A 12,979-nucleotide genomic window follows, 5' to 3' on the forward strand; every position below is an offset into this window, starting at 1 on the left:
GGCATATTCGTTTACTTAAGATGGAAAACAATCTGCCTCTTTCTCTGAGTGTGATTTGGGTGAGCCTTCTGACTGCATCAAGAATTTCTTGAACCAGTCACAGATAAACAATCTGAATCATGACAGAGCCATTCTTTTTTTTTTTCCCGTGGAATCAGATCAGAGTGAGATATAATACGTGTTAATGTGGCCAAGTTCATAGCCATCCTGCTGAGCTTGTGAACAGCAGAGAAACATAACTAACGCAGAGCCAAACACAGCCCCAGAAACACACAAAACAGCATGTTCCCGTTTTATTCCCTATTATTTATTTATATAAAACGTTGAAAATGACATTGTGCAACTTTATAATGCTGTTTTTCTAAGCTCTAGCTCTTTCGTGAGTTATTGAACCTTGACATGCTCATGGATGACTTCATAGTTCGCTCTGAAAAAGCAACTTTTCTGTTCAGTGAAACTGTATGGTATTGGAATAGTTCCATATTTAGCCTAAATATAATGGCTAATATTTAAGGTGGAATTTTTTCAATGTGGCCGGCAAAGTTTTTTAAAGTTTTTAAGGTGTTATTGATTTTAATGTGACCGTTTATATGAAGTGGACACCTACTTAAGGTGGAAGCCTAAATAAAATGACAATTTTTTTTAATGTGAAATTTTTTAAGTGGCTGGTACAATATAATGGGAGACTTTTTAAGGTGGTATTTTTTAATATGTTCGTTCCAATGAAGTGGTTACTTACTTAAGGTGGAAGCCTAAATAAAATGCCTATTTTTTAATGTGGCCTGCAAAATATAATGACAGACTTTTTAAGGTGGTATAATTTTAATGTGACTTTTTATGAAGTGTTCACTTAATTAAATATCCGATTTTTTAAGGAGTCTTTTAAGCAGCATATAACCTAATGTTGCAACGATGCTAGTAATACGTGACAAGCCAAATTCAAAGTTTGTTCATGAAATTTCCCCCTCTAGTTATACTACTTTTGTTTGTGGGATGAATAGTAGACTAGGCCAAGGCTAAGCTACATTTTGGCCTTGGAATTTGGCCTTGGCAGTTTTTATGTAGGTGTTTATGGACGATGTACAGAAATGAAGAAAATCACACTTTTTAAAATTATATAAATTTGTCTATTGCCTATGTTTGACTCATTACTCTGATGAAGAGGTGGAGTATATATTTTTTATAGTGTTAATAAATGACACATTCTGGAAGTATTTAATGTTGGTAAGGTATGTGGTTTTAAAGAATTGCACAGTTGTTATACACATTCAAGAGACCGAAAAGACTAAAAAGGTGTGTGTTATCGAATGTGGTGGGCTGGTGTGGTCCAAAATGCCAGGCCGCCCCGTGTGCAACCACCACAGCAAAAAGAAAATGCTGAAAAATACTATGGCGATTATAGTTATTAGTCCATTGTTGATGTCTGTCTGAACCTTACACATGTCTATTATTCCTGCTTACAACACATCAACTTTTAAACTGATACATCCTGGGAACAGAAAACCTAATACTATAAACACACATAAATTAATTCACTAACACTTTGCTGAATATTATCATTCTTAAGGCTACATGTCACCACCAAAAGCCTTTCATGAACTGATATATACCTACATAAACATCTACAACTTCTTATTACGAGTTATCAGTTGACAGAAGCCGCCTCTATACAGGAAAGTGTTATGACAACTGACACGTGCTGATATTTATAAGAGATAAAATATTATCAGTTTCATGTACGTGTTGAGCGAAGACCTTTTAAATAATTTTATCAATAATTTTATGGGTTTTATGTAGGGCTTGTTTTGTTACTATAAAATCTTGAATTCTGAATAATATAAAATCTGAAAATATATGTAATCATTACACCCATATTGACCAGAGTCTTGGAAAATCAATGAGGTTCTGCCAAATATATACAGTTTAATCAGTTCAAATAAACACACACCACACTAGTTTTTATTCACTTGCTGAAAAGCATTTTATAAACACTCCATCCACCCACTTAAGCTTTATGGTTTCCAGAAAACAAAATGTTGTAGACTTTTTTTTTTTTGCACAGCACATACTTTACAAAAATATCAGTTCTCACATTGAAAATATATGTCAAACATGTCCTTAATGTACATTTTTTGACATCATACTTGTAATAAATTGTAAGTATGAAACTGGAATTAAAGTACCTATTCTAAATGTTACTGTGAAAAGTCATACAAAATTTGTACAAATAATAATAGAAACCTTAAATGTACAATAAATAAAAAACTATGTCTCTATTTTCAAATCTCATAAAAGATTTGCTTGTGTGAAAACTCATGCATTGCAATCTCTGGGGGGTAAAAAACAATCATCTAATAGCCCACAACATTACATTCAGTTTAATAATAAAAAAAACATATAAAAACAAAAAGAAAACCAATAAAAACCAAAGAGTTCCTTTTTTCCACATTAGAGTAAATGTAAATTGAATCTTTTTCTTGCAAAGTCCTCATTCTTTGTGATAAACTGAGCTGAACGTTTTGAAATAACTCACTTTACTTATTTGCAGTGAAGCGCAGAGCAGGCCCCGCACTCTGAATTATTTCTGACCTGCAGTAACATCATGAGTCACACTGAACTACTGAACTTAAAGGAACCAATCAAGAATCAAAGAAATCGGAGAGCTGAATTACACACAAAAATGGCCAGAAAAAAAAATGAAAAACTTAAACAGAATATTAGCATTTTGTATCTGCTAAAACATTGATACAACTTTTCATTTTTATACAAGATCTAAGGTGTGCTAGGGAGATGATTTTTGACAGATTCAGTAGGTCATGAGGGGAAGGGCTACTGCGACTTGGTTTCAAACAATCTATTGGGGCTTTACATCCACGCAAACACTGCTCAGAGCTTTCAGAAAAGATTCCAAGTACTGAGAGTGAGGAAACACAGTGTAAAGGGCAACACTGAACAAATCCTGCCACAGGAAGATAAAAAGTGCCGCCCTGAATTAACAAAACACCGTAAGACATATTCAAATCCAATGAAATAAGCCTCAATCTAATTTTATTTTAATGTTAGCAGTGTTTTTAAAAGAATTACAAATTGAATTATATTGAAAATTATTAAATCACAACTACAGGGACAAAGAGAATGACCATCATTATTTTGATGATGCCAATTCAAAAACAATAATAAAAAAAGAACGTGCGTGTGTGTGTGTGTGTGTGAAAACATTCAGAAACCATGTGTGAGAAATTCAATAACAATAAGAATATATCTACATATAAATAATACACTATAATAAGTATAATGTAACATATATTATTGTTATGCATGGAGATTTTACAAAATAGAAACAATGAGATCATTGACTGGCGCAATGGATTAAGGGAAATGTTCATTCAGAAACTCAGACCATGCCAATGACATCGTATTAACTGCTGCTACTAATCTTATATTATATTCCTAGCCACATCTGCTATTCTGTCAGTGCAGAGTGTAGTTTTTAATTTAAAATATCTTTTAAGAAACAATGTCCATAGAGGATCCATAATCCTTCATAAACTAAAATGTAAGATACATAAAGCAATCTTTTGATCTCAAAAACAATATGTCTGTGCAAACAGGAGAAGAATCAGTTAATTTCATGGACCAGCCATGCTCAGGTTCTCTGAAGTATAGCTTTAACTGTGGTATTTATAAACATAGGGACAGCGAGAATGCATACCCTCACTACAGTGCTCCTTCAGACAGTGATGACGCCATGAGCTACACACACACAGACACACACACACACACATACACACACACACAGAGATGATGATAAAACAGACATAAAGAAAAAAGCAAGGAATAAGTTGAAATGCAGATAAGTAGAGAGAAGGAGCCATCCACATAGTTATGAGAAGAGGTCAGCAGGAACGCGTTCAAGACGATTCAGTTCAGTTGTGGTACACACAGGAACCAGTAAAAAAGAAAATAGAACATACTTTCAGTTCAGGAGTAAAAAGACTTTCAGGATTTTTTTTTTTGCTATTTGTCTTGACCTAACTGGCATGTTCAAGGTCTCAGGTTATAAATCCAAGTTACTGAAGTAGTTTCCCAACAACTTACATAATTAAACTGGAAGTATAACCTACGATAGTTTCTGGACACGTGCATCTGTTTTAGCTGTTCTTGATAAAGGCGTCTGTACCATGGAAACATGGAGCTCATGCAAGTACAGCATACTCAAATACTGAGAATAACATAAGTAACATAATCACAGGCCAAACGTGTGGAAGCAACATTAGCATGGTATGAAATGTTTATAAACAAATAATTAATTCATTCATTGTCTGTAGCCGCTTATCCAATTCGGGGTAGCAGTGGGTCCGGAGCCTACCTGGAATCACTGGGCGCAAGGCGGGAACACACCCCGGAGGGGGCGCCAGTCCTTCACAGAGCGACACACTGGTGACTCAAAAGTGTCTGTGAGTGTATGACTGTGGGAGGAAACCGGAGCACCCGGAGGAGACCCACGCAGACACAGGTAGAACACACCAACTCCTCACAGACAGTCACACAGAGTGGGACTCAAACCCACAACCTCCAGGTCCCTGGAGCAGTGTGACTGCGACACTACCTGCTGCACCACCGCGCCACCCATAAACAAATCAATTATCTATTTAGTTAAACAAATGCAGTGTGCCATGTGCTTTGGAAATTTTCAACATTCAAATCCCCACATAAAATAGAAATTACTTTCTGTTACTTGACATTTTTTAATGTTGGGAGGGACAATAATTACTGAGAAAATTTCACTCAGACTTCCCCATGTACAACTAATTGCATCTAAATAGTATTAAGGAAGTTGTTTTTTTACTTTTTCCCCATTATTTATTACATTAAGAATAAAAGATTTCAAACAGTATAATATATTAATATAGTATCTCATAACAGATTGCTTCCATACGTCAGGCCTGTAATGCATATGTGGAATCATTAGAAAAAGAATTTAAATAAATAAAAAAGGAACATACCTCAAAATATATATATATACACGCATGCCCTGCAGTCTTTCTCTGAATTCAAATTAGAATCATACATTATTTGCTCAGACTAAAACTATTATTCACATTGAAAATCTCAGTAGAAAAAAAAACACACACACAAACATGCATCTTTACACCAACTTTCTGAGGATGAGTTTTTAAAAAAATTACTTCTTACAACTGCAGAGGTCTCTTCAGAAAGAAATAATCTACTGCGTCAAACTAACTGCAAGCATACATGGAGAAATCCTATGGTATAAATTAGACATACAAGCCTTAAAACTCTATACACTTGGAAAGGCTCAGGAAAAACAAGCCAAAGTTTAGTGGCATTCCCCAACATCACACAGTATATTTGTCATGCTTCAGATGGTTGCACGTCCAGAGTTCCATGCAGAGTGCCAAGCCTATGACACATACTCAGCAGATTTATAGAAGTGTCCGGGATGAGAGAGCCTGCGGTTGAGCTTTGGAAGCTTCTCCAGCAGGTCAGAGATCTGAGAGAACGTAGGCCTGTCATCCAACTCAAAGGACCAACACGCACACAAGATCTCCTAGAGTATACACACAACATACACATCAACTACATGCTGAACGGTTTAAAAATTAAATTTAAAGAATTAAATAGGGGTAACAATTCACATCATGGTATTATTTATTATTTTCCACTCTCACAACTTTTTAGTAAAATACTCCTTTAAACAATGTCATTGTTTTACAGTCATCACTGTTTCATCTCCCCTACCAGGCTTTGTTGTTAATGCTGCCAGAAGCATTTAAACATCTTTCAGTTACATGCTGCAACTAAATATATATTAGTCTTTGAAGAGTTAACAAATCAATATCTTACAGACACAGCCTTCTAATCAACGTAGATAATTATGTTAATGTTTCTAACTTTCTGTCATTTTTACAGTCATTATAGCAGAAATATCCCAAAACATGAGCTGTAGACTATATATTTAATGTAAATAACATCATGTTTAAAAATATATATAGTAATTTGTTAAAGTAATATATTAAAAAAAGTTTATAACATCAGTGTCATCAGTATCTATAGAGAGCTGCTGTGACTCACTGTTATTTCCTTGCCAAGGTTTATCTGGGACAACTGCCGTTTGATGCCTTCCCCGCTTCCCAGCTGCCAGATAGCAGCCTCTGCCGGCTGTTTAGTAATGGGCCACTCCTGTTTCTGCAGTTCGTACCAGATAGTGCTGTGAAGATAACAATACAAAGTCATATTTCAGGTAGAAAAAAAAGATAAAATTACCGTAAAAACTGTAAAATTACTTTTATCCGGTGAATTGATTGATCATTAAAAAAAAAGTTTAAACTCCATTTCTGCAGTCATTTTTATTATAGTCATCATGTCAGTTCTAGTACAATCAAAAGTAAGTGAAGATTGTTGGAGTTTCTGTCTTCTGTCATTAGTTTGGTCACAGCTGCAGGAAGGGGAAATGTTTGGGTGTGTTTTTTTTACCCAAAAGCATAAACATCAGCAGCTTTGGAAAAAGGAAGCCGATCCTCATCACTCCCAGGGCACAACCTCCGCACAATCTCTGGTGCCAAGTAATATATCCACCCCTGTGGCAGTTTAAGCTCATTCTCCCGCCTGGAAATACACAAAGAATGACTTTACATAAAAACACAAATACAAACATCTTAGCTACTGTCCTGCACATGTGAAAACATGATCCTGGTAATAATGACCGAACACAAAATGTTAAGTTACCTGTCTTCTTGCACCACTCCAGACATGCCAAACAGACCAAAATCTGTGATGACCACTTTATTTGTGTCGTAAAACACATTCTTGGATTTCAAATCCTTGTGCACAATTTCCTTTGCATGGAGATAGCCCATTCCCTATCAGACATAAAAAAGCAAGAGCTATCAGAGATGAGTATAAGTCTAAACTGGGAGGCTGACAAGTAACAATAGAGAAAGGTCTGTACCTTCACAATTTCTTGAGCAATTTGCCTGGTCTTGTTGATGTCCAGAGAGTTTTTTGAATCTCTCACAAAAGAGTAAAGTGTCCGACCCTTGCAGAAACTGTAACATAAACAAAATTATAAATCAAAATATGTACTTAATAATGTACATAAAAAGCATGGCCTCAAGGATGTTAGAGAACCTACTGAGAACACTCTGAGTTAATACATTTTAAAAAAAAGTGTTTTTGTTTTGTATTTCTTTTCAATAATATTTAAGCAGGTAGTGTCACTGTCACACAGCTCCAGTGTTGAGAGGCTGGTGTGTTCTCCCCGTGCCTGCACGGGTTTCCTACGGTGCTGCTGTTTCCTCCCACAGTAAAAAAAAAAAAAAAACATTGGTAGGTGGATTGACAACTCAAAATGTGTCTCAGGTGTGAATGTGTGAATGTGTGTTGCCCTGAGAAAACAAATCTGGCTCAGCTGGGGGTCTCTGACTGGATTGAAAACAAATAGATGGTATGAAAATGACATGTTTCCAATGGGTGTTAACTTCAGCAATTAGAAAATATCATTTTCAACACCTCACTGAAGTTGGAAAAGTTATCATGTTGTCTATAAAGACAGAAAACTATGTAATTAAGGGTCCCTGATGCCTGCTACTACAGATTTTTAGCAATGTATGTTCTTTCATTTTAAGAGATGTGAGTGTTTTTCTGAGAAAAAATAAACACAGGAAATTCAACAGATTGCTATACATATTTTTCCAGTGATTATTCAGGCAAACAGTTTGCACAATGCTAACTATTTAATATATACTTCAGTTACTTCTTAGCCCCAGTGCAAAATTTAAGAAACAAATTATGGACACCTAACATTTCTTAACTGAATCTATAGAAGTGTGAAATCATATAAATATAATTAGTTTTCCCACTGTGCTCTTAAAACTCTGGTCTAAAACCATGGAAAACTAAATTGCACAATACTGCAGTTATCATGAGTGACACTTCTTCATGAGTGAGACTTCAGTCCAGACTCCCCTACTCCTCAGGATCAGGCTCACCTTGTAATAATGGCCAGCTGTGGTGGGTTCATGCAGGCTCCCATAAACAACACCACATTCTCATGCCGAGTCTGTCTATAGTTCATCACTTCCTTTTTGAAGAGCTTCAGGTGTCCCTGGTTATTTCCATCTATTTCTAATAGACGCACAGCCACCTCTCCATGCCACCGGCCACGGTACACCTTCCCCCAGCGGCCCTTCCCGATCAGCTCCCCCAGGACCAGCTGTTCAAAGGGAACATCCCACTCCTGAAGGTACACACTGGTCTGGCTTGGCTTGCGGGAGAAGTGACCCTTCCTGGGACTGAAGTTAGGCAGGTCATCTACATCATCATCCTCATCTTCACCTTCATCCTCAGAAGCAGCTTCTTGCTTTTCTTGCTCTGGTTGACATTCATCGTTCACATCTTCATTCTAAATGGAAAAAATATCAGAAATGTTTAAAGACCCCAAAATTCTAAGCTTACTGTTCCATTTTCATTTCTATTTTATTCTATATTCTATTGGTCATTTTCTAGTTACTATTTCAACTTTAATGGTATGTATGGTGGCGAGAGTAACAGTTTAATATGTGGAACCTGTGTTGTCCATGTCCATGTGATTTCATGCAAATATAATCACTTAGACATGTTCATATTCCATTTACACAGACAAAAATCCAATTTGTACTACAGCTGCTTTTAGAGCATTTACTAAAGATTATGTTCCATATGAGGCAAAGAAAGACCTTCTGATGTTACAACAACAAACTTACTCAAAGTGCTTACTTTTCAGAAGAAAGAAAAAACATTTAACTTTCAAAAAAGGTTAATATTACAAGATTTTATTCATTGCAATTTTAGTTTTGCTGATACTTTAGGGCAGCTGGTGTTTTCTATCCATATTTAAAACCAGTCTACAAAATATTTTGGTTATATTTATACTTGATATATTTGTGATCAAACTACTATCTGATTAGATGCAAACAATTGCCAGTTGTAAATAGACTGTGGTCTAAATAGCATGTTACAACAATAAAACAGTAAGTTATAAGAAACAGAGTAGTCTATTAAGAACAGATGATGTTTTCTCTTTGAATAAACCCTGTGGAAGTGCAGTGTAGTTACTGTACTGAGAGGCCTGCTGTACCACACTTACCACAGTTTCTTCCTGTCTTAATGACTGTTGTGTTAGCTCACTGGACACTTGGTCTGATTCGCTGTAAATGACATGATACATATTAAACATTGATGATTTTTCTCGTAGCCTCATTCCTCCAAATTAGTTAAACTGTCCCATAGTGCTATAACATCACTCTGTCCAAGAAAATTATTTCCAGTTCAATTTACACTCACAGATTGTCAGTTTCACACTTTATAGAGTTTACTGCTTCTGTAAATAATCTTTACCCACTGATGGAACCTTTTTCAATTTATATAAATAACCCTTCAACAAATATGTATTATTTGTTTTATATAGTACAAATACATTCATCAGTTACATACTTACAAAACGTACATCTGGTATAAATGTGTGTCAATTTGAGTAAAATATTAAAGACGTTAAAATAAGCAAGATTATAAATGACATCAATAATATCAATAATAATAAGAATGAAAATAGAAAGCAACTAAAGTACTATTCATGTTTACATGTTGCAATGCCGTCCAAAAGTATATGTAATTATTTTTACATGTACACAGATCTCAGCACTGTCTCCATGTTCTGTTTAAAAATGTATTACACTGCACTTTTATTTTTAACTACTGATAACACCCACAAAATAAAAAACACAAAATCACAGATACTGCATTAAAAACACCCAACATAGAGCGTTAATAGACTGTGTAAATGTATTATTTTAGGAAAACAAGCACTTAACAACATCATTGCCTTTTATAGACAATGAAGTTGTGTTTAATTATGTTGTATTTTTTTTTACTATAACATTTTGGTGAGCAGGAACAAATAATTGACTCATGGCCTCTGAAATCCGTTCTTGGTTGGCCCACTACAAAAATATTTGCACATATGCATGGGTGTGCAACATGTAAATGATACGTAAATGAGGCCTGGTAATGTGGAGCTTGATTTCACATGGAAGTTCATCAACTGTGCCCAGCTTGTTTTGAATTTGTGGTCTAGGATCTCAAATATATTAACTAATATCTTACCCTCGGTCCTGACCATCATCTGGATTTAAAGATACCTCTGCAAAAAGGAACAAACAAAGAAAACAACAAAAAATAACTCTTTAGATTTCACATGTAAAAATTTCAGTATGTTTGAACATACAGCTCAATAATAAAAGCATTTTTCAAAAAAAGGGGAAAAAATATTTAAATGTTTGATTATTTGGGGAAACGGCTGAGAAATTAATGATCAGGGTAAAACGGAAAATGCATAGCAAAGAGTGAGGAGAGAGAGAGCTCTGCCATTGGGGTTATCAACACATCTGATATATAATCTCCAGCCAAATATAATTATGCAGTTCTTAGAAAATTAAAGGTTTATATCATTCATTATCTGTAACCGCTTTAAAGGTTTATATGCATGCACTAAATAATGAACAAAGTCTAAAAATAAATCATTGAAAAATCTATATCTACAATGTCACAAGTATATTATAGAAATAATAAACTGATTGATAGATCAATTAATATCTTGAGTGATTACATAAAGTGATAAAAATGTAACATCGCAATCCCCAATTCACTTGTTCATTTGTTTATCTAAATTTGATGAATATAAATAAACAGCGTACTAATTGTGCCACAAACTTATAAATAAAATTATTTTAATTCTTTGTTTCACATTCTGTACTGCACTAATTGCAATTAAATAGGACTATTTGCTTTTGATGAAACTGCTGATTTCCACAAATTGAATCAAAAGAAGCATTTTTTTTCCCTCAAAAGCACCATAATTGCCCAGCCCTAATGGAAATCTCCTTTAAATTTTGATAATAAATGCAATCAATAATTCTAAAAAAAAAAACAAACACAAACCGTAAACCAAAAAAACTGTGAACTGAAGGTTTAAAGAAGCAATGAGCCATTTTTAACCAAACACAAAACAGACATTATTTTTAAAGGAAGTCCAGGTTACAAATGTTAACTCAGAACTGTTAACACATACACCACCAAGTGTTAGTATGAAGGCTATTTCAGGCCAATATAGGCCTATATAGGCCTATATAGGCCTAAAGGCTATGAAGATGAATTATTAGAAAAGAGAACTGACTGCTTCTTTAAGGTACACTCTGTGTCTGAGCTGAGATCACTGACCTGGGAAGTTAAAACGGTTGTCTCGAGACTCTTTGGGAGAGGGGTTGGAGGGTGGGGTAGTGCTGGGCGGGTTACTCTGGCTGAAGGCAGCTGGGGAGGAAGGAGTGGATGAAGTGGTGGAGGAGGGGTTACTGCTCGAGTCCAGCTGACTCACAGATGGAGGCTGGTCCTAACATTTACAGTGCAGAAAATAACACAGTTATGCTGTCATTGACAGCGTATTACCAAGCAATTCAGTACAGTTTAATAATTCAAATTTGACCAAGGCTTGGGCAGATTATTTTACTATGTATTACAAAAATATAAAAAAATTGTAAAATAATGAACCTGTCAGTTTTGTTTTAAAACAATTAATGCATTTTTAAAAATCATAAATATAATGGATTCCAGAGGCCATGGAATTAACTCAATTAATTACTAACTACTGTCAGAATGCATTATGTTTTACAGATCAACAACATAATAAGGAGAAGTATTAGCATATGCACGTTATCTGCTATACTTCACTTACATGTTAACATAAGTAAGTACTTTTGTGTTTTAAAATATGATGTATTTCCAGGTTTTGTCATTGATACCTTTTTATTTATTGCCTTTGGTAATGTTCCAAACTGTGAAGAATGCTGCAATCTCTCCACTTTATTATTAATATCAGAAGGAACTGACTCTGTTCTTCTGATTGGTGAAACTGAAAAGCATGAAAGAGAGGTACTAAGAACTAAGAAATATAATAGAAAATGAAATTTTCCATGTACATCATGCCAAGCCTCACCTGAAAATGGTATCTTGCACGGAAGTGCCTCTTTGGTGCACTTGTTGTGACACTTTAACCTAAGTGAGAAAAGAGTCGTTAACAGATGTTGTAAATGATAAGCAGGTGTGGTTACACTTCTAGGGTTCCCATGGCAACTTACTTGCAGTGTTTGCACTTTACACCGAACATCAAGTTCTTCTGACACACCTGACACGTCTGAGATAGCCATGATTTTGTAGAAAATCTTTAAAAGAAAAAAAGGTGTTCAAAAAAGGTGACACTAATATTAGCATTGGCACTAATATATCAATGAACTAAAGTGTCTTGTTTTACCTGTGTGAAAAAGTAAGGCCAAAGTCCCTTGGTGCATGTGGAGAGCTTTTCTGGACCGCTAGAGTCAAAACAATAAATCAAAATAAATGAGTAGGAATAGAAAGGTATATGATGTATGTTGGTTCTGTCCTAACAAAAACATATTTTTTATGTTTATACATGCCAATGTGGATAGATTTTATTCCAAGAAACTTTTAATCTCATCTATTGATCCATTTGCATTGAAATTATTGTGCAATTATTGTGATTGTGGTTCGTAAATGGTTTCAAAATCTGTTATTAGTTATTAATTAGGTTGTAAGGCAACCGTGATTTATTTGTCTAATAATGCAAGTGTCAGAACGTACTGAAAAGATCAAGGTAAAGAAAACCTGGAAATATGAATTTAGTCATTTCACATGTTAAGGTACATAGCACATTATCATCAGTGTCTAAAAAGGCATTCTATCAATGTTTAATGGGTTAACCTTGGTGGTAAAATGGTTAAAACTATTAACAAATATGTGCTTAATGCTGACTAATGGAGAAGACAAAGTAAGATAAGTATTCTGTAGGATCTGAGGTTTAACAGTGTGGATGGATGTGGGTTCACTATTTGGCAAATAAGGTCACTGT

General features: G+C 34.9%; 1 protein-coding gene across 2 annotated transcripts in view; it reads right to left on the minus strand.

Annotated features, from left to right (window-relative positions):
- Window positions 1–1,971: 1,971 nt before the first annotated feature.
- ksr1b (kinase suppressor of ras 1b) overlaps window positions 1,972–12,979 on the minus strand; it is a 39,674-nt gene continuing 28,666 nt past the window's right edge. Inside the window, exons 6-19 of one of the 2 annotated variants that reach the window (XM_066664776.1) lie at window positions 12,365–12,422; window positions 12,192–12,275; window positions 12,050–12,108; window positions 11,856–11,965; window positions 11,278–11,446; window positions 10,165–10,201; window positions 9,149–9,209; window positions 8,013–8,425; window positions 6,974–7,070; window positions 6,751–6,884; window positions 6,499–6,630; window positions 6,097–6,232; window positions 5,439–5,572; window positions 1,972–3,753 (exon numbers count right to left, since the gene is read on the minus strand). In XM_066664776.1, the coding sequence (XP_066520873.1) occupies window positions 3,669–3,753; window positions 5,439–5,572; window positions 6,097–6,232; window positions 6,499–6,630; window positions 6,751–6,884; window positions 6,974–7,070; window positions 8,013–8,425; window positions 9,149–9,209; window positions 10,165–10,201; window positions 11,278–11,446; window positions 11,856–11,965; window positions 12,050–12,108; window positions 12,192–12,275; window positions 12,365–12,422 (1,709 nt within the window). In that variant the 3' untranslated portion in view covers window positions 1,972–3,668. Of the gene's footprint in view, window positions 5,573–6,096; window positions 6,233–6,498; window positions 6,631–6,750; window positions 6,885–6,973; window positions 7,071–8,012; window positions 8,426–9,148; window positions 9,210–10,164; window positions 10,202–11,277; window positions 11,447–11,855; window positions 11,966–12,049; window positions 12,109–12,191; window positions 12,276–12,364; window positions 12,423–12,979 lie in introns of both variants that reach the window. The other variant, XM_066664766.1, reaches the window with a different exon arrangement.

This window comes from Hoplias malabaricus, chromosome 1, assembly GCF_029633855.1.
Source record: "Hoplias malabaricus isolate fHopMal1 chromosome 1, fHopMal1.hap1, whole genome shotgun sequence".
In the NCBI taxonomy this organism is placed as follows: Eukaryota; Metazoa; Chordata; class Actinopteri; order Characiformes; family Erythrinidae; genus Hoplias; species Hoplias malabaricus.